The sequence below is a fragment of the Pagrus pagrus genome (genome assembly GCF_965226575.1).
Source record: "Pagrus pagrus genome assembly, chromosome: 13".
Classification (NCBI taxonomy): Eukaryota; Metazoa; Chordata; class Actinopteri; order Spariformes; family Sparidae; genus Pagrus; species Pagrus pagrus.
The window spans coordinates 17,004,591-17,027,052 of record NC_140197.1 but is presented as its reverse complement, the minus strand read 5'-3'; the positions used below and the strand labels follow the sequence as shown (position 1 = coordinate 17,027,052).

Genomic DNA, 22,462 nt, shown 5'->3' with positions numbered 1-22,462 from the left:
CTCGGACAGCTCAAAGCGCTTTACAATACATGCCACATTGACCCATTCACACACACATTCATACACTGATACCGGAGGCTGCCATGCAAGGCGCCAACTGCTCATCGGGAGCAATTTGGGGTTCAGTACCTTGCTCAAGGATACTTCGACCATTTCTTTGGAATACAATCCAAGTTTGTTTTTTAAAAAGGCACCAATGATGAACTTTATTCACTTATTAACAACAGTGAAAGCCGAAAAACAGGAATAAAATTACACTTCTACTTGAATTTAATGTCTTTCGTTGTACAGCCCCCGTTTCATCCTAAGTCTCCGTCTTTGAATCTTCGACCCTTCCAAAGCCTCGTGGTCAACCTCCTCAAGCTGGAGCTGAGGCCGCCTTGAACAAAGTTTTCTCGAGCTGAAAAGTTGCTCGGAAGCTTTGGTCTGACCATTTTGCTTCTTCAAGTACTGGTACTTGGCTAAAGGGTTCTTGATGTTGAGGTATGGACTTTGAGAGCTCTTCTTTGGGGTGCTGCACAAAAGGAGGTTTCCGCATTCTCAAAGATGATCTCAAGGTGTTCTGTCTCAAAATCCTTCGTCATTATCTTGTCCTTCACTGTTTTCTTGCTACATTTGACTGGTGTCTTTATCCGTGTTCTTTTTTCTGGAGTAGTTGTCTCTGTATTGTCTGTTGGTGTCTTTGTTCTTGTGATGTCTTTGGGTGGTGTTTTTGTAGAGTCTGCTGGTTTCATTATTTTTGTTTCCTCCACTGGTGGTGACGTTTTTAGTGTTGCTGTTCCTGTATCGTCCACCTCTGTTTCATCCCCTGAAGATGACAGGCAAATCACTGCCATTTCTGCTGTTTTCAGTCTGACACCTCCTTCTCATCCTCAGCACCTTCTGAATCTGAGTCTTGTACTTCACTCTTTTCACAGCTCTGACAAAGAGCATCAGCTGTGTGCCCCTGTGTCTCAAAAGCCTCCTTAAAGTTCAAGTCAGCCTTGTAAAATTTCTCCGCTGTCGCATTTGAGTGGCACATCATCTGGCACACATTTGCCTTCTTGTGTGGGTCCAGAGATCTCCCAATCTACAAAAAGAGAAAACAAGTTCAGAAAAACACTTTCAGTCGTGCAGGTCAGTTGCCTGAGTTTAGTCGGAACTGACACAGCTTGTCTACCATCTACCTTTAACTGGGGGATAAAAGAGGAGCATTTCATACTTGAACCGATTGAATAAAACAGTCTTACACAAGTACTGATACTGCTGCGGATGAGCGTGAAGGTCGGTGTCCCAGGTAGGCCGAAGCGTTTCCAGCTTGTCTGGAATGACTCTAGCAGATCGATGAATGGGCCCCCGTTGGAGTTGGAGAAGAAAGTCTCTGAATCGCCACAGGGGAACATGTGACGATGGTAGATGAAGCGACTGAACCAGCTGTACTCGTCCTTGTTGAGTGGAATCAAAGCACGACCAAAGGTCTCCTTTGTTTTATGCTGTGTGACCTGAGAAACAAAAATGAAATGATGATGCTCACAACCAAGCTTGAATGGTACAGGGTCAGCAGGCAAAGACTGTATGAGGGCTAAAGGGCAAAGGAATGCCCAAGAAGCAAACGTGATGTGGATACAATATCTGAAAGATAAAGATTAAAATACATTTTATTATACTATTTGGAAACTACTGCGTGAAATACACTGCCAAGTCTGGCAACACATATTCAACACACTGTTCTTCATCAAGAACCCATAAATTAACTTAGCTCGAAAAAACACTGGGCTCCACCTGCTCTTGAGATGTGTTCTTTATGATTGTTGTACAATCTTAGCTTGAATAAACACTGGGTTCTTGCTGAAAAGTAGTCTACAGCATGTTCTTACTCCAATAATCCTTCGCCCAGAACTGTCACATTCTGCTGAGGTCACTTCCTCCACCTTCAGGTTTGCCAGGACACCCGTTCTGTGGCCAGTCGTACAAATGATAAAACCAGCAACCAAGCCGTAGAAATTTTGCAGGTTAGTCCTGCCTGGACTTCTTTCGAGGCTCACTGTAAAGTAGAGGGATATTGTCAACCAGCAAGTGACACCCTGTTGTTTCTCTGAATTTTTAAAGACCACTACCTAAATACTTACGCAGAGCTGCTGGTATTTCCCTCGTTGCTTTTCTCAGGAAAGAACTGATGTGGGCGGGCTTGACGAGCATACCTGAAAGTCATACACAACTGATTAAAATTCAAAATGTATGCAGTGAATCAGTTACATAATGGAGCTGGCTGCCCAAAGGAACCTGATCTTCTTCATATGCAGATGTGGTAAACCTACTTGATTTTTTAATGCGTACAGCTTGACGGTGGGTCGGCACATCCTCCCTGCACATCTTTGCCGTGGACTTTAGTGTAAACAGAACTCCTCGTATAAGCTTACGAGGAGCTTTGACGTCAGGGAGTTGTACTTCCAAAAGAAACTGCAGAAATGCCCGAACATATCCTATAATGATGAGCTGGGTAGTCACAGCATGTTTCTTCAGGCTCTCACACCATCTGAGAGATTAAAAACACACAATAAACACACCTAGTTGATTTTCAATGTGCTACTCTCTCCTATCCTTTATCTGTCTCCTCTCTAAATTGCTCAGTTACATATTATCTTTGAAAGATGTTAAAATGAGAAATAAATTATTTACTCAAGGAGCCTGTCTCTGTTCCTCAAAAAGCTGAACGTCATCTCAGGTATCGCACGATATGCCATAAAAAGAAGCCACCGCCGAACATGTGTCACACGCATTCTGGCATTCTCCTCCTGCCGTCTGGTGGCGGCAGAGATGTGCTGGAACCACACATTTAGAACTTTTTCTGTGTGAAATGGAGAGAGACACAGCAGTGATTAATGTTGGAGCTTTATCAGTAATAGGGTTACTCATAATTACCGCAAATTTCCCCATTGTGGGACTAATAAAGGAATATCTTATATGTGACTAATTCAAAAACATACCATATCGAGGTAGTCTACTCAGGTCAATCACTGTTTTTGTCCTCTCAAACTTTTTCCGAGCTGAAGTCCCTGAAATCGACTGCCGCCTCTGAGGGGTGGACTGCTGCTTCTGAGAAGGAGTTAGCAGTGTCTCCTGACTTTCAGAAGCATGCAGTTTATCCTTCAGCCGGTGAATCTTTGCCCAGAGACAGACACAGTTTTGACAAGGTTGCTGAGCTAGATGGCCATGAGAAGAGACCAAGGGAGTGCTGGGGATGGTGATGGGGCTAGCAAACCCTGGTGACTCCTCTCCCTCCTCTTCCTCACTGCTGAAGGTGAGCCTCTCCAGGTCCAGGGTGGTGACCATTACTGGCTGGGGATTGGACTTTCTCAGTTTCCTTAGGGCTCTTAATTTTGCGTTCTGTTTGGCCATCTTGATGATGTTTTTTTGCATATCTTTCTGTAATAGCAAAGCATAGTAAAGGTAAATCACAGCACTACACATATACGCTATTAATATCTATTGATATTCTGCTGATATTAAAGTGGAAAAAGGAACTAACATGGATGTCATGGATGTCATGGATTTCAATGTGCTTGTCCAGTCGCGCAAGGTTCTTATGCTTGCAAACTGGACAGTGAAGCTTGCCGTTATGGCTGGAAATAAAAACAACAATAATACAATTAAGGAAACAAAAATAGAGGTATGAAACAGGTCCATTTCTATCAGACGATCATGATTTATCAGAGCCACTGAACAGGACTTACGTTGCACAAGCATAGTTAAGCAGCAGCTTCAGTTCTGTTGTGTTTCCAACATGGTGGTACTTTAGAAGATGCTGCCGCACAGCGGCATAGGGCACCGCGCAGAGTGGACAAGGGATCAATTTCCGGGGCATCGTCTCCTCTGGTGAAGAAAAGCAGACATGAAAGATAAGTGCTTCAACTTCACACTGATTTCAGGAACAACGACTCTTCCTTTAAAGACCAACAACAAGATAATTGTACTCTTGAAGTGAATATGTGTGGTTGCACCACGTGTGCTCATCAGTAAATGTGGCTCATTTTGTATCTCTAGACCTTGGACAGGTGATGCTGACATGACACGGATTGGAAGATTTAGTGGTTTATATGCACTATTTGGAACACAAAGTCATTTTTGTCTTCACAGAATCTAAATGATGGCAGAAACATTTATATCAGAAATGTCTTTTTTTCTTTGTTTACTAATCATGAATCTGTTTCTCCACTATATTTCCAGAATGGTAAATAGATACCACAATGAATTACAAATATGCACCTTCATCCAGCTGTTTTTGTGACATAAAACATGGTAAGAAAACCTCACCTTCTCTTTCAAATACCAGTCCATATTTCCAAATGTTCTAATGCAGAAGAATATTATTTATTCTGCTGATTTATTGTTATTATACACTGATTTCAAGAACAATGACTCTTCCTTTAAAGACCAACAACAAGATTATCGTACTCTTGAAGTGAATACGTGTGGTTGCACCACTTTGTATCTCTAGACCTTGGACAGGTGATGCTGACATGACACGGATTGGAAGATTTAGTGGTTTATATGCACTATTTGGAACACAAAGTCATTTTTAGCCCAAACTTGGAAGCTTTAGTAACAAATATTCATTTTCTGGAATCATTTAGCAAATCTCATGGTAAATTTGGAGGGTTTAGTAACTTAAGATCATATTTTTGGAATTGATCTTATGCGTCCAAGAAGTGCATATGAATTAATGAAATTAATTAGGGATTTAAATGCACTCGCAGAAATACATAGGAAGGTAGAAGTTAAACTTGGAACCTTTAGTCATTTTTATCCACAGAGATGCAAGGGTAAAACATTAATGACCTCTCGAGGGCATTCAAGGACTGGCCAGACATAAGTTCAACGTTCAGTGAGTGCATATATATATATATACAGTATATATATATATATATACACAGTATAAATGAAATTGCATTTACACTAAAGAGACTATTCCCAGTTTGAAATAAGAACGTTTTTATAGCCTAACTAAACCTCGCCTCAATCATCAACAAAAATAAAATGCAACAACTTATCAGTTTTAATTACCTACTTTCATTATCAGTTACAGCCTGAATTTCTGCATGAATAATTTTACTATAATAGCCCACCTTAACTTAAGTAGGACTCTAAATGCAGGACTTTTATCTGTAATGGCTATTCGTAGGCTATTCTTGGAGCTAATCGATAACAGGGTCTCCTCAGTGCTGCAATGTTTTGTCACGCCATGTTTCTGTTTGACGTTGCTTATCTTACCTTCAATGTCGTACAAAGAAGCTTTTCTTTGAAGAAGTAATTTCTCTGTCTTAGTATAACCCGCTGGGTATTCTCCATTCTGTTTATAAGAAATGATTTTCTTAAAAACGCTCGGATCCATCGTCTGTAGGCTATTAACCTCTGACCTTCTCTGAAACGCTCACCTAATTAGCATAAGCAATGACTTAGACATCGCGTGTCCACGCAGCATGCGTAAAAGATCTTGAATTATGTTTGTCACACTGTCACTTTTTGGTCAGGCTTCACCTGTCCATCACATCACGTGAAATCATGTACATGAGGCCAGCAAATAAATACAGCGATCTTGATTTTGAAAAGGGGAGTTTATTTTATTCAACAAGTGCATCATAGCGCATTACATGTCAAGTTATAGTAACACAAATATGTGCTTGCCTCGGTTTTTCAGTAGGCTACGTTCTCAATTCAGTGTAGTGAATAGTGTGTTGAATAAAACGTACAGATTAAATCATTTATTTTGATAGACGAGCCACTTTGCAAAACCTCGCTGATAAAACTGGAACACTAAAACGATGAATCAAACAATGCAAATGTGCGTAGTTTCCTTTATTTAGATGAAATCAAGCGCAGTATCATAGTTCCACCTTCGCTGGATGCACGCGCGCCCGCGGCCAGGGGGAACACTTCCTATCGGGGATAAGCACCTTGGCACGACACCTGTACTTCATGACGACTGCAGTCAAGCGGCTCAGTACTCATACACGGTGTGTTTACTTTGAAAATCCCGGTGATTATCTCTCTCAGTTGTGGGAAAGTAGTGGAAATATCACTGTATAACAGTTATGAATTATCTAAATTATTTAGGCTATTTAGGACCTGAAGATAACGTTAGTTCATGTCTGCATTGGTTGACAGTGGTATGAATTTGGCAGTGGAGTAAACGGCTTGTAGAAACAAAGTTATTAAGACAGCTCAACTCGTTAGACTTTTACTGTTGGTAATAAGGACACTATAATGAGAAGTAAATACTGATAGCAATTGTACACTTAATTACAGTTTGCCTTTAAAATGTCATGTTGCAGTTGCTCACTGTGGCCGCTAGATGGTAGTAAACGTGTAAGTAGAAATTCTGTTGAGTCTCTATAAAATGGAGACCCACTCCTAATAGGTAGACTGTGCCAAATTAAAGAAATGCAGTTATTTTGCGAAATGACGGATCAAGGAGTCCCATGGGTGTCCGCAAATACATAAAACAATGAGTACGTGGTGGGAAACATTACAAAGACATATCAGAGTTTATGAAATGGTTAATTTGAGAATCAAAGGTAAACAGTCAGACTTTGGCACAGAAATCACAAATGTAATCATGTAGAATGCTTTGACAGACAAATCCTGTGATGTAATGCAGAGTTTTGAGTTTAACTGATCCGAAAATTCAGAGCAAAACTTTTGCACACCTGCGGATCAACAGGTGCGTTGGAGAAGACCAAGGACCCGCACTGTTCACCTCACTTGCAATCAGAAAAGGAATTTTGATAACAATGTTTCGATACAAAGACCTTCATAGGGCTTTCTTCTATTAACAAGATAGCCTGTTGAAAGTCTTAGTATGTACACATGAGATTCCCACTGTCCCTAGCTACTATCCAGCAAAACCACAGTCAATTGGAGACGTTCCTAACTGCTGCTGTGTCAAGACTTTGATAACAAACATGAACAAAACAAAACCTGAACATAAAAGTTGTGACATTTTGGCACAGAAAAAAAGTTTGAAAAACAAAGCCCAAGCATTAAAAATATTTGATTTTGTTGTTAGTCTTTCTTGTAATCAATCTTGTGATTCATTTTATCTCCTTTTTTTTTTATGCTGTCAGTCTTATTCAGTTTCATTTCTCTGTAACTGTTCTGGCATGAAGGGGAGGAGGAAACAAGGACAGTGTGATTTCCATATGATCTCCATACTAAGGACCATGGAAAAATTTGCCTTCAGCAGAGTTGAATACTGTAACAGTGTCTTTACAGGACAATCTAAGAAATCCATCAGACAGCTGCAGCTGATTCAGAACACTGCTGCTTGAGTCCTAACAAGAACCAAAAAGGTAGATCACATCACTCCAGTTCTTAGATCTCTACACTGCCTTCCTGTCAGTCAAATAATAGATCCTGCTGTTTGTTTATGAAGCACTGAATGGTTTCGGGCCACAATACATTTCTGATCTGCTGCTACGTTATGAACCATCCAGACCTCTGAGGTCGTCAGGTACAGGTCTGCTTTCAGTCCCTAGAGTCAAAACTAAACATGGAGAAGCAGCGTTTAGTTGTTATGCGCCACATATCTGGAACAAACTCCCTGAAAACTGCAGGTCTGCTCCAACTTGCACCTCTTTTAAATCAAGGCTGAAGACCTTTCTGTTTGCCACTGCCTTTCACTGAAGCAATTTTAGGCTTTGAACTGCACTGTGAATTTTATTCTTTAGTCTTCTCTCTTTTAAACCTATTCTGTTTTAGCATATTTTCCTATGCCCCTGTAAAGCACTTTGAGTTGCCTTGTGTCTGAATTGTGCTATACAAATAAACTTGCCTTGCCTTAGTGGCAGTTAAGGAGGGTCACGTGAACTTAGGTGAAGAAGGCATCGCCCAGGTGTACAGTGACAAGAGGCTTTGGGCGGCTGGTTCATGAAGAGTGACGCTGAATAGAAACGATCAGTGTGAAAAAGGAATCACTGAAAAAAGATATGAGGACAAAAATCTGAAGATTGTGGTTGAAAAGCATCTTTTTTTGAAATTTCCCCCCCAAAAAAGATTATTATTGTGATGAGAATTTTGTACTTCATGTAGAGGAATGTGAATTGACGTTTACACAGCCATATTGAGAGAGACTGTTAAATGTGAACTGTGATCTGTAACTTGTGACCTCTTTTATGACCTTGTTTTATTACTTGTTTTATATTGTTTTATGACCTATGTAAGGTACTGAGTAATCACTGAAGGTAAACACTCTCTTCTCTGCAGGAGGGCATGAATGATCAGCTGTTAGAGTGAAAACACACCCACAGAGATAGATATAAACCAAGCCTTGCTCTTCTGATATTGAGTCTTCACTTTGTAACTGAACTGCGTGTTGCTCTGTGAATGCTCCTCTTGTACAAGATTTAAACCCTTGTTTGAACTTTGAGCTGACTCCAATCTCCTTCCTCCAGTTCTAAATTAACGCAGAATTATTTTAACAATTATTGTTATTACTGTTATTGTCATTATTATTTCAATTAAACTTTTTTTCAATAGCCTACTATTTTTATTGGCATCACCAAGGTGTACAGTGACATCAGAGGCTTCGAGTGGCTGGTTCAGGAAGAGTGACACTGAACAGAAATTATCAAAGTAAAGAGAAAAGAAAAAGGAATCACTGAAAAAAGACTGATATGAAGACAAAAATCAGAAGATAGCCATTGAAAAACTAAATTAAAATATAATGAAAAGGAAATAATTTTTTGTCAGTGTTTTATTTTTCAGTAGAGATTTTTAATACTAATTTCCAGCCAGAACATTAAAACCACTGACAAATGAGGTGTACAATGATCATCTCGTTACAATGCAATATTCTGCTGGGACACCTAGGGTCCTGGCAATCATGTGGATGCCACTTGACACGAATCACCCACTCAAACCCGAACTCGCAGACAAATTACATCCCCCTTGGCAATGGCACTCCCTGATGGCAGTGGTTCCTCCTGCAGAACAATGCGCCCTGCCACACCACAAAAACTTCTCAGGAATGGCCTGGGATAAATGACATGAAGAGCACAGCCCAAATTACCCAGCTCCCAATCCAGTCAGGCAATCGTGGAACATACTGGAACAATTCAGATCCATGGGGGCCCCACCTCACAACCTACAAGATTCAGAGGATTCACCAGCACCCTAGTGCCAGACATCACAGGAAGGTGGTCCTGTTTCCATGCCTAAACAGGTCAGAGCCAAGCTATGGATTGGAGTCTTTGTCGGTGTTGGGTTTGGTTGGGTTGTGCATGTCAAGTGGCGTCCACATGAATGCCAGGGTCCAAGGTTTCTCCAGAAGAAAATTTGATTGTAACAAGATGATCAATGTTATTCACTTCACCTGTCAGTGGTTTGAATGTTATGGCTGATTGGTGTATATTAACATGCTTGATCAGGTTTCCCAGTTTAGAAAGCTCAAATTATTTTCATGGTTTCTGTGTCAAGGTTTCATTTTTGAGAATCCATAGATTAAATTTGAGTTTTTGGTTGAATTGGAGAGTTGTTGTCGATACAGTAGTTGGTGAGAAACTGATCAAGGGCAAAATGGACAGTCCGAAAAATTGGCTCTTTCCATGTCTATTTAGCATTACAACTTGCACCTCTGTATAGGTTAGGTTCTCTCTGCACCAATTTTCATTGCCTTGTTTTGTTTGTTGATTATATTGTGGATTTTCCTCCACCTCTAATGTGCTTCTTTTTCCGTTATTGTTTTATGGTGGTTCAGAAAGAGAACCACGAAGGTAAAATGGGTTTGGCCAAAATGGTTAAAAGCAGCAGACCACTGTATGATGTAGTTTGTTTTAGAGGATGAATAACATCCAGAAACATTAGAATCACCGTTAGTGCTCAGAAACTCACAGTAAGTGTAGTTTTATTTTGATTCCTGGAGTTCAGAATACTAATAGAATAATATGTACAAATATTGTAGTAGCCTGGCACTAAGAAATTGTTCTGATGCTTGTTTTAAAAATGCATTTGTCATTAGGGAGTGGCTTCTGATTTGGTTTGGACAGAGAGAGGCACCAGAAGCACAGTTTTGTTTTTTCCCCTCCCTACCAGGCTACTTAATCTACAGACACACCCATGACAATAAAGCAAAGCGGACTTCCTGGTTCTGTACAAACCCACAACAGAATCAAGAGAAGAAGGGATTGGGGTGTTGAATACAGTCTACTTACGCAGCTACAAGATTAGTGAGTACATTTGCTAATTATATAAGCTTGCAATCTTACCTATCCTAACTCAATAAAAAAAAAAAAAAAAAGATAACACCAAATCAATAAAAGCAGTGAATCAGAGTAAAGCGGTCTTGGTGGAACTTTCCCAGGTTTGTAAATAGCTGATTTTAATTTGATTTGTATTTGGGATTAAAGTGGGTTTTAATTAAGTGTTATATGGACAGTAACTTTGGCATTTAAGAAAAAATTTCCAAAAAAGTTGGAAAAACAAAGCACAAGCATTAAGAATATTTGATTTTGTTGGTAGTCTTTCTTGTGATCACGAATGATGGGAGGAGACAAGGAATGGCTTCAATGAGTTCACTTGACAGCAAAGTCTGTTTCTCTCTGCTGTTGTTTTTTTACCATTATGTTAGCTGGCATGTAGTGTAGTGCTTTCCAGTAGACCTCTGCCAAACCAGAATAACAAGGAAACAGGAACCCAGGTGCAGACGACATCGCTCCAGGTGTACAGTGATGTCAGAGGCTTTGAGTGGCTGCTTCAGGAAGAGTGACACTGAACAGAAATTATTATTGTAAAAAAAAAAAGAAAAAAGGAATCACTGAAAAAATAATTACATGAAGACAAAAATCAGAAGATGGCCATTGAAAAACGCAACAGAATTTCAAAAATTATCAAATGAAAATGAAATAATTTTTTGTGTTTTATTTTTCAGTTGAGCTTTTTAATATTATTTTCAGTTAAGATTTATGTTTTGGTGCCAAAAAATGTAATATTACTGGCTCCATAGACGCCTTTTGTCTTTTCAAGTAAGCAGCTATAATGCAGTGTAAGGCCTAATGTATAGGTTCTGTCAGATGGGGCCATTTAATGGGAAGCCAGATAAACTCTTCTGACAAGAGACACATCCAAGTAAAACAACAGATATATAAAAGCAGTAAACCACAGGATTATTTCCATTCCATGTCAAGTTTTTATTTTTGAGAATCCACTGTTGGTCTTAGATTATTTTTCATTGATTATATATTCAGAATTTCCCCCACTTCTAATGTGCTTGATTTACCACAGTTGTTTTTCTGGTGATTCAAAAGAGACACTAAGGTAAAACTGTTTTGGCTAAAAGGACAGCAGACCATCATGTGATGCAGTTTGTTTTGAATGAAAGCCTTGTACAAATCAGATGTTGTTCAAGGCAAATTAAACACTTACCATTGTTATGAATGGACATTTTTTCTTTAAACAATAGTTGGTATGAGTAAACTCTTTGGTAGAGATATTATATAGACATTAATCAATGCAGTCTCAGAATTAATTCAACGTTAATTCAGTCCACCACTCCTACTGATGAAAATACTGCAGCCTGGCAGATTTTGTATTCTGTTGGGTTTTTTTTGTTTTGTTTTGTTTTTTGGTACGTTTATTAATTAATATTTTGTTGACTAGACAGATTGACTTGTGATGACTGTCTGATTAGTTGCTGAGTTAAGCATGCTTGAATATTAAAGTAATTTATACATTAAGTAAAAAACTCTTAAGTATTCTTTTCAAGACAGTTAAGACATGCCATTTAACTCAGTATAAATTAGGCTGATTTAACAAATATTCAACACTGTCAAAAAAATGTTTTGTTTCCAGTTAATATTTTAATATTTTGTTTTGTCATGCTTATGTCTTTCTGAGTAACAGCCAGCACAAAAACATGTGACAGACTTGAAAATACGAACCTTTACTACTATGAACTTTGTAAATCATACTTCAAGTTCATGGTCAGTACCATTCTTTTTTTGAAGTGTTGCTGGATTCTCTATATTTGATTTATGATAATTTTTTTTTTTACAAATCCAGTTAAGATTAACTTTAGTGTCCCGCATTTTATACCAACGGGCCTGTACAATGGTAGGAGGCATACTCATCCCAGCTATTCTGCAGTAGCATGATCCTAAAATGGACCATACACATGGATGCATATCATTTTTCTTTTTTCAGTGATGTATAACTGTGATAGAAATACCTAATTATATTATATGTGTAATATGTATATACACAATATATATAATATATATGGAAGTAGTGACTAATCAATCAAAATTTTTCCCATCCGGCTTTATTGACTTACTGAAGACTTTTCCAATTGTTGCAGGAAACCATTTTCATTATACCACCATTTCTTTGGTTGGATGGTTCTGACTCTATTAATGTTCTGGGTAAGTAGATTTCTGACCAACATTCAGTCAGGGCATAATATATAAGTACATCTATGTGTTTTGGGTCAGTTACAAAAAACAAGATTCTGAAAACAAAATTGTCGGTGTCATGAAAATTGAGCCTTTTAAACAAGCCTCCTTAGATTCCTTCACTAATACGTGATCAAAAAAACCCTCCATGAACCCCATAATATAAAATAATATTTTATTTTTCAATCTTAACAATGAAAATGTAAAAGTTAGGATTTAAGTCTTTAAAGCAGCTTTTCTGTAGGATTATTGCTTGAATCTGATGCCCCTTTCAGCTTTATAAAGCTTTGCAGTGAATTTCAGCTCATTATTAACCTGTCTGGCAGACTGCCCTAAATGACTGAACAACCCACATTAGTATTCAAGCTAAAGTCTCCTTATTATCCTACTTACAAACATTAACACATGTCTTGCACCTTAGCTTGTTTATACTGCCCCCAAGTGGAAAAAAATTAACTTGTGAAGAAATTACTAGTTTGTACTCTCACTTTAATTATTTCTGGAACACAACATTTAAAACACAAGTGCACTGAAGAACTAACAATACTAATATGAAGCAGTGTATTTATTTGTTTGATTGGTGGCCACAACAACCTGCACAATGACCTGTAACATTTCCTACTGTTACAGTAACTTGACACCACATGTGCATGAGTTATTAATACAAATACAAATACAAATTTGTCAAATTACAAAACTGTCCATACTTAAAAACTTAATATGACATAAATGCATAACTGATTTCAGACATAGAAAAATAAACCTTACTGACTACAAACTGATTTTGAAACTCAATCACATAAGGATGAAGATGAAGAAGTGTAGTTGTGCTAACACTGCTTTGTCATCAACAGAGGCATCAAAAGACTGAAAAATGATCAACAATGATATAGATGCTCCCGTCTTGTGCTCCACGTGGTAAGAGTAATCGTTGGTCTAGTATGAATGTCCATGTCAAGTTACATTGAAACAAATATTAAAGTTTAATCTCTTACTGTCCTTAGAAACATCCATAAAAATGGAAAGCAGCTCCGCAGAGACAAGTGAGTATGAGATGTGGCTTGATTTGGTGCCATTAGGAATAAGTCAAGATTTATGGAGAAAAAATTTAAATTTCTGTCTCAACCCTAACCCTTGTATAAAACATAAGTTTTAAAGTCACAATTCATGTGTTGTCTTCTTGTACTTTATTATTTATTTATTCATTTTTGTTTTATTTACTCTGCATGTTATGCATGTTCTATTTTTGTCCCACACAGCAGCTGAAGATGGCTCCAGTCTAACTCCTAGTTCAGCTATTGAGGACACCTCAACAGATGATGCTGGTAAGTAAACTATGTTTCCAATGGTCAATTAATAATGTCTTTGTTTACATTAAATTGACCTCATATATGGTTTTAGTTTTAATGATCATATATAATGACTTATAAAGATAATGCTTTAAAGTAACAGACTTCAAAATTAATAAAAAACAAATAATCACAACTAATTAGATAAAAATAAAACGAAAACCAACTTGTTGACAAAAACCTCTGAAAATAAATTTTAAAATCCTTTATTGAAAAATGGAAAATGCCAACATGTTTCAACTCAACCAGTCGAGTCGGTTAATTCTAAATGTGTTGGCGTTTTCCATGTTTCAATAAATGTATATGTCAGAGTCCCTCGGCTCATTCTAGACTGCCACCCATCACATTACACTATTTTTGCAGGTAAGTTGGACAGTCAGTGTTTGTTTTATTTTTATACGATTTTTTGGCCCCATCCCTTAGGTGCACCTGATTTTTTTTTTCATCTTTTGCATTGACCCTGTGCAGCACTCCTCATTTTTTCCTTCATTAACCACAACAAATGTTGATGTTTTTATTTCACACCAGGCCCATCGTCATGCCAAAATCAAGCTGACACATCTTCAGCCCCTATGGCTGCTGGGGGTGACTCCACTGCAACTCCTGGTTCAGCTACCGAGGACAACTCAACAGCTGGTAAGTTGACTATATGTAATTGCATACAATATCTGTTTCTATGAATACTAAACAGTCTATCCAAGGCAAAGCAGGGCGCCCAAAACATATTCTGCTCAGGGCCTCTAGATGCCAAGGGCCGGCCCTGATGACGGATTATCTTAACTGACCTTATGCTTAAAGAGATTTTCCTACGACAAAAAACAAAGTCTACCATCAACAGTCAGAAAAAGTAATCCACATCCTGCTTTATTAAAGCTTAACTTGCACAGTGCAGTTCCAACAGCCCAATACCAGGACAGACTCGTGGACAAATCTTAAGCAAAACACCCATCAATTAAAGCGTTATCCAATAAAACAAACTTGAAAGCACATCCTACATTAACATGGCCAATAATCTACATTTTCATATTTATATTAAATATTTTAAATGGCATGACATAATTTACTTTCGCAAGCAGAATAAAGTAAATATATATATATATATATATATATATATATATATATATATATATTTTTATAAGAAAGGGCTCTTACATTCACAGTGAACTGGTCAAAGATGCATTAAACCGCTCTTTTTAATAAAATTGATTTAAAAAAATTTTGTTCAACAGGGTGGCAAGATCTGTCCTGTGACAGCTGGACAGAATCTCATGTGGGCTCCTGGTTGAGAAGCATTGGAATAAAAGAGAAGTACATAATAAAACTGGAGGAGGAGGAGGTGACAGGCCCAGTTCTCACATCTCTACAGAGGAACTACCTCAGCACGACAATTGAAATGAGAGGTGGCCAAATCGAACACCTACTCAAGAAAAGAGATGAACTTTTAATGCCAGAACCAAACAAACTAAAGAAAGGAAGAGATTTAAGTGGTAAAAGTAGAAATGACACAAAAGAAAAGGTGTTACAGATAGAAAAGGACCCACCAACCCCTTCAGAAAGACCTTCTGACAGTGCAGAGAGGGAAGATAGTCCTATGGAATGCAATAAAACCTCAACTTCTACAGGAGAAACTTTATCTTTCTGTGACTATGCAAACTTTGACCAGCAAGGTAAAAACTGCAGCTATGTCAAACACAATGTGCTGCCTCCAGAGACTGGAACTGAGAACCTGATTCTTCCATGTCATGAATACAAGTCTCTCGAGAATGCACACAAACTAGACTCAACAAGGCTAAAAACAAAAGTTGCAAATGAGGTGTTAAGATTTGCATGTGCATGCATGAATATGCGAACCAATGGGACAATTCATTTTGGGATTATGGATAAAATAAGAGGCAAACATCAGCATGGTGAAATTATAGGAGTCCCTGACAGGAGTCGAGAGGATTTTGTTGATGCACTAGACTACATTGAAAGCTGTTTCAAAGACTCAAATCATCAATTAGATGCCAGGAAGTGCATAAGGAACCCCAGATTCATTGAGGTCGTTGACAAGGAAGCAACTGAGAATACGGAGAAAACATGTGTCATTGAATATGATATTGTCCCAAAAGCAACCATTGTTAAAAATAAGCTATACAGTGTTGGTATCCCCAAATTCTCTGAGGAGAGAAAAAAAGTCATGTTTGAAAAGAAAGTTCCTTACCGCAGAGTAGGAGCTAACACACCAAGCATACCTGATGATGAACTTGTTCTGTTCATTCAACAACTGAGTGAGAAAGACAAAGAGAGAGAAGAGGCAGAATCTTCCAGCAATCAAACAGCTGATGACTACAGAGAAGATCAAAAAAGGAAACTCTGCATCCTCTTAACATGTGGGAAAACGCATATGGATGACTCTCTTCATTACATAATAGTGACCAACAAATTTCAGCCTCAGCATCTCGAAAGCATAAGCTTCTTGCTTCACATGAATCTATTCTGTGTGTTTGATTTTGACCCTGACTCAAAGACATCTGGTCTTTGTGGTAAATATAAGGAGGAGAAGGCTGTAACCCTTCACTTTCTTGATGACTATGAAAATAAAGATGGACTGAAAACCGCTGAATTTATTGATTCTCTGAAGCTTTTTGAGAGAACAAGCTGGATTTTCTGCAATGGAAGAAAAAACTTCCCCAGTGGAGAGGAAACCTGTGATGAAAAAACCTGGATCAAAACAAAAAAGAAGAAACTGAAAAAGGCAGTGTCTCTCATCTGCAATGACATACTTCCCAGACGTTCATTTGTAGTCCTCTTCCTGCTCACGTCTGATGTTGAGCAGCCACTTGTGGAGACGTTCCATGAATTCTATGCTGAGATGAATGGACATGATTACTTGGCAGTCATATCAGAGTCAAAGGAAAACTACAAAAAGTGGTCAAGTCTTGCCCAGGTGTCTTGTCACATGTCTGCACTGAACAACATCAGCATTGTTGAAATGCCACTGACTCATGTGGATGCCACAGTTCAAAGCATTCAGCTCTCGAAGAATCCAACCACAAGGACATTGCCAGTCTTCAACGGAGGAGTATGCTTCATAAAGTCAGTTGACGAGGCTATGCTAGATTCTTTGGAAATCATCAGTGTTGACCAGTGTGATGAAACAAAAGTGGAGATCATGAGTGAGGAGGAAATCCAACAGATTGAGATGTATTTCTATCGAGGGGGAAAGATAGACTGGATCAATTTCTGGCTTGCTGACAAACAAAGGTGTGGAAACGTCATAAAGAGGGATGCCTATAATGAGGCAAGCAGAGTCCTGGACACTATAGCACATCGTACCAATGCCATACGTCCCGTTGAGAGTGTGAACATATATCATCATCCTGGCAGTGGTGGAAGTACAGTAGCACGACAGATCCTCTGGAGCTGGAAAAAAAAAGTACGATGTGCAGTTGTCAAACAGAGTAAGGAGATCACAACTGTGTGTGAGCACGCAGTGAGACTGAGGGAACATGACGAGAAAGACAAAAACAACTGTCTACCAGTGCTCTTGCTCTTGGAGGACCGCAAAGCAGATTACATAGATGATCTCAGACGGGAGCTTGGAAATGTCATTACAACCAAAAAAATTTGCCCCTCTGTGCTGTGCTTTATCCTCCTCATCTGCAACAGGTCAAATGATCCAGAAAGAATGTGCAGAGCATCAACATCTCAAACAGTAGCAGTCACACATGAGCTCAAAGATGCAGAGAAGCAATTGTTCTCAAAAAAATGTGAGGAACTCAAACTTCAAATGGACACAAAATACATCCTCACATTTGTGCTGATGAGTAAAGGCTTTCAGCCAAGTTACATTCAGGATTTTGTGAAAAACACACTAAGCGATATTGATCATTCATCACCAATTACTCGCCTCATAAGATTTGTGGCTCTCTTGAATTCCTATGTTGGAGACTCATACATATCTGTATCACACTGTGAGGCATCTCTTGGCATAGCCACCCATGACAGAACTCGGTTTCATGCATTTGTTGATCATCTTAATGATGAAGCTAGGCTTATCTTCATCCATCTTAAAGAAGCTTCAACACACATCTCATCGATACGAATTATTCATCCACTGGTGGCGAAGGAAGTTCTGAGTCAGCTGTCTGCAAATTTTCCTCAGAGCGATATTGCCATGGATCTCATCAATGACAAAGTACTTATCAATCATAGGTTCGGCCGTGATGACTTCCTGAAGTTTATCAGAGCTCTTATCATCAGACGTAACAAAAAGCACAAAGGGGATTCTGTAGACACAGCCTTTTCACCCCTTATTGAGCACATCAGCACCGAAAAAGGTGGTCTTCAGAAAGCTATTGAACTCATGAAAACTGCTCACATAGCTCTGGGAAAAGATGCATACATGGCACAACAGCTTGCCCGGTTACTTTACACAACTGGGAGATTTGAAGAGGCCCTACAATGGGCAGAGGAAGCAAAATCTCTTCTTCCACATGACATATTTGTCCTTGACACCTTGGCACAAGTTTACAAGTGGTGGTTTTACCACTTGTATGACAGCCTAGAGGGGAAAAAAGCATCCCCTGAAGAGGCAATTGAAATCATAAGCACTGCACTAAAAGGAATTTCTTCCTTTCGAGCCTCAGAGAAAACACCAAAGAAAGAGACTGTGATCCTTAACAGTTCATACCAGGGAGAAGTAGATGTTGGCTGCAGGCTGCTAAAATTCCTGTCTGAAGTAGATGTTTTCTTAAACAATATAGGACAATCAGAGTTGCTGAAGTACTTGCTAACAGACTACATACCAGCAGAGGTCAAAAAACCGTGGCAGAGGTTTCATCAGCAGTTGAAAGGATTACGGGAGAGCCTGGATCACGCACTTGAGTGCATTTCTGAAGACCTTAGCTACTTTCAAACTGACATTAGCGAAGAGGATGAGGAGCTTGATGCAAGGGATCCTGAACAAGTATACAATCCTAGAAAATGGCTGAAAAAGAAGACTGCTGTATATGCCACATTTTTTTGCGATATATCAGATGACCAAGCAGCTGAAAACAACAGTACTGACACAGCTGGTCCAGCTGACAAGCTTTCTCCATTCCAAAGACAGATGATGATCACAAAGCATGGTGGAGGAAATTTTACATCCATCCTCTCATTACTTTATGACAAGAACCCAAAGAGGGCAGGAGAAAAACTTGAGACAATAATTGGCATGTACCCAGAGAACCTGACAAGGAAATGCTTGGATCAGAGAGAACTTGCAAACTTCATCATTTGCCAGATAGCTCTCAACTGTACTCTACCTGGATCCTCAAAGCTCCTGTCCCTTGAAAAGCTTCAAGATCTCAGTCAGAGATTTAATACAAAGGGGAGAAACATGTCAGCAGCAAGTGCTCTCTTCCTTCTCTCCCTTCTGTTTTGGCCTGAGACTAGCAATGAGCTTAGTTCTGCTAATACAGAGATCCTTTCATCAGCCCTTGACGCACTTCAGAAACTGTGTTGGCAAAAAAGCCAAGATGTTTCTCAGAGGAAAAGCAAAATCGTGACTCACTTCTTTCTGGCAAAGGCAAAAGGTCTCAACAAGATTGTCCACAGAACTGCCATCGAAAAGCATATCAAAGGACCTCTAAGTGAAAGAAAACTGAAATGGCTTGGAGGGGAAGTATGGAAAACCAGGGAAGTTACACAGCTGCTGGAACGTGTCGAAGGATGGACAGAAAATGGAAAGTTGTTTGTGAAAGGTGGATCCAGAGACAGCAAGATAAGGGTCTTTCCTCGATATTCTGCCTCCTTGCCTGATGGAAATGAAAGTGTTACCTTCTACATGGGCTTTTCATTTGATGGAGTGCTTGCCTATGACATCCAAGTAGTAGAATAACATCCCAAATATAAATGTGCAAATATCTGTCCTACACTGCAGTGATCATTGTGTAATCCTGAGCTACAAAGGCGTAGGCAGACCGTTCCTTTTTCATATAGGACACACACACAAATCTGAAGACATGAAAATGCTGGAGATTTATTTTCTGGGAAAGCGTGACTGAAAACTGAGATAGGGGTTTTATCTTCATCTGCCCCTCAAGAGAAATAGTCATTGGAAATGCATCAAAAGAGATTTTAAATAGATTAGACAGCTTTTAACTATGCAGTGCTATTCTTAATATAGGATGCATCCAGGTAAAGCTTTCACAGGGAAACAATTCTCAAATAGCATGACTTGTGGATCTAGCAGTTAGAAGCTGAAATTAAGAAGATCATCTTATTTTCAAATTATGAAAACAAAAAATTTAAGGGCCTTGATGATCTAATGGAAGTATTTTTATTATTAATGTTTTTTTGAAGAGTTTTTAGATTTGGAATAATTTTGAACATTACCATTTTACTGTTTTGAGTTTAATACTTGTGTTTTTTGAATGATCTGAGAAGTGTAGATGAAATGTACCAGTGAACAGAAAGTCTGCCTCATGTTTGTGTATAAAAAAAACAGCCAATTTTCATGCTGATTTTAAATGTGAAATTTGAAGATGACCTTAATTAGGTTATACAGTTGTTGTGCAGAACATCTGCCATACAAATCTTGATATAAACTATATTTGATACCATGAATCTCACAAGCATTTTGTATTTTCTTAATTAATATTTAAAACTTGTTTTCTGAATGATCTGAGAAATGTAGATGAATTGTACCAGTGGACAGAGTCTGCCTCATGTTTGTGTATAATAAAAAGCAGACAATTTCATGGTTTCAGACGTGAGATTTCAATAAAGGTAATTAGAGGATATACAGTTGTTGTGCAGAACATTAGCTATATACATTTTGATGTAAACCCTATTTGAAATTTTGAATCTCACAAGCATTTTGTATTTTCTTTTTTAACTAATATTTCATATTTATGTTTTTCAAATGTTCTGAGAAGTGTAATTGATTTGTACCAGTATGTAGGTCTGCCTCACATTTGTGTATAATAAAAAGCAGACAATTTTCATGATGTCAAATGTGAGATTTGAAGATGACCGTAATTAGCTTATACAGTTGTACAGAACATCTGCCATATATATCTCGATATAACCTATATTTGATACCATGAATCTCACAAGCATTTTGTATTTTCTTTCTTAATTAATATTTAAAACTTGTTTTTTGAATGATCTGAGAAGTGTAGATGAATTGTACCAGTAGACAGAAAGTCTGCCTCATGTTTGTGCATAATAAAGAGCAGACGATTTCATGATGGTTTCAAATGTGAGATTTGAAGATGACCGTAATTAGGTTTTACAGTTGTTGTGCAGAACATTAGTTATATACATTGATGTTAACCATATTTTAAACTGTGAATCTCACAAACATTTTGTATTTTCTTTTTTAATTAATATTTTATATTTATGTTTTTCGAATGTTCTGAGAAGTGTAATTGAATTGTACCAGTATGTAGAAAGTCTGCCTCATGTTTTTGTATAATAACAAGCAGACAATTTTCATTATGATTTCAAATGTGAGATTTGAAGACAACCATAATTAGGTTATACAGTTGTTGTGTAGAAATCTGCCATATAAATCTTGATATAAACTATATTTGATACCATGAATTTCACAAGCATTTTGTATTTTCTTTCTTAATTAATATTTAAAACTTGTTTTTTGAATGATCTGAGAAGTGTAGATGAATTCCACAGACAGAAAGCTTGCCTCATGTTTGTGTATAATAAAAAGCAGACAATTTCATGATGGTTTAAAAGTACTTATTTTGCATTGACCATTAGACAGCCTTTAAATATCAACATGCCTATATGCAATGTTTCAAATGCAAGAATGCATCTAGTGACCAGAGGCACAGTCTGTCAAAACCATACTTGTAACAAAATTGTTTCAGATTCCTGTAGATGAGAACAGTGTTTAGAATATGAAGTTGTTTTGCAAAAAAAACATGACACTTCAGTCTATCAATTAAAATTTTATTTCAGCCACCAAGGGTTTTCACAAACAATTTCCTTGAGTTGAATTACTACCAATATGATCATAGGGTAAATACTGAATTTGGGAAGACTACCTTCCACTAATTTGCTCCTTTAATAAATGGAAGGAAATACAGAACATTTTTAAACTTAAATGTCTGATCTCACTGGCGGATTTCAAGCATTTAGACAATGTTGAGGGCAGACATCAAAAAAACACATTAAAGTTTACATACTGGGTTATATAAGGAAAAACAGTAGACTTTACTATACTTTGGCACATAAATCATAAATAAAATCCTGTAGAGTATTATGAGGAAGAGATCCTAAAACACATGTTCATGATTAAGCTTCAGTTTTTGACTCAACTTCAAAGCAGAAAAATATATCTTCCACAGCTTCCAATTGGTCCTAGTAAAATCATATTCTCAGGCAAGGAATTAAATAACTACAAGCAGAGGAAATGTGTGAAATCTTTTCATAAAACTATAATCCTTCAGCTAGTAAAATCTTTGTAAACGTTTTCTGTGTGATAATATAATACACCATATTATCTTCGTTACACAGCAGAGTTAAAGCAAACAACTGCTTAATATTAACTGGATAAATGATAATGAGCCCATACTTACCAGCGAAGACTCTGCCTGTATTACTTGTGTAAAGCATGAAATTATTTACTTTACTTCATTACTTTAAACCACCAAAAACTATGTTCAAATACTGATCACGATGAACAGAACTAGAGGAAAG

General features: G+C 38.0%; 2 protein-coding genes across 2 annotated transcripts; one reads left to right on the top strand and one right to left on the bottom strand.

Moving 5' to 3' along the window:
• Nucleotides 1–236: 236 nt before the first annotated feature.
• Nucleotides 237–2,822, bottom strand: LOC311267804 (uncharacterized protein). The gene is made up of 6 exons (XM_084371039.1): nt 2,659–2,822; nt 2,298–2,515; nt 2,109–2,180; nt 1,857–2,023; nt 1,230–1,481; nt 237–1,069 (listed from the first exon to the last, which is right to left on the bottom strand). The coding sequence occupies exons 1-6, from the start codon at nt 2,757–2,759 to the stop codon at nt 848–850; spliced, it is 1,032 nt and encodes a 343-aa protein (XP_084227165.1). The 5' UTR covers nt 2,760–2,822; the 3' UTR covers nt 237–847.
• Nucleotides 2,823–13,440: 10,618 nt separating this feature from the next.
• Nucleotides 13,441–19,637, top strand: LOC311268492 (sterile alpha motif domain-containing protein 9-like; the record flags this gene model as incomplete). The annotated part of the gene is made up of 4 exons (XM_084372160.1): nt 13,441–13,465; nt 13,682–13,747; nt 14,300–14,407; nt 15,001–19,637. 4 exons carry the CDS (start codon nt 13,441–13,443, stop codon nt 19,635–19,637), a joined length of 4,836 nt encoding a protein of 1,611 aa, XP_084228286.1.
• Between the last annotated feature and the right edge of the window lie 2,825 nt (nt 19,638–22,462).

What these genes read in the sequence shown, in the direction of transcription:
- LOC311267804 (XM_084371039.1), bottom strand. Translation starts at nt 2,759, where the DNA reads ATGCGTGTGACACATGTTCGGCGGTGGCTTCTTTTTATGGCATATCGT. An exon ending in AACAGAGACAGGCTCCTTGA is followed by an intron (nt 2,516 to 2,658) that starts GTAAATAATTTA and finishes TTAATCTCTCAG; the next exon opens with ATGGTGTGAGAGCCTGAAGA. An exon ending in CTGGGCGAAGGATTATTGGA is followed by an intron (nt 1,482 to 1,856) that starts GTAAGAACATGC and finishes TTTGTTTCTCAG; the next exon opens with GTCACACAGCATAAAACAAA.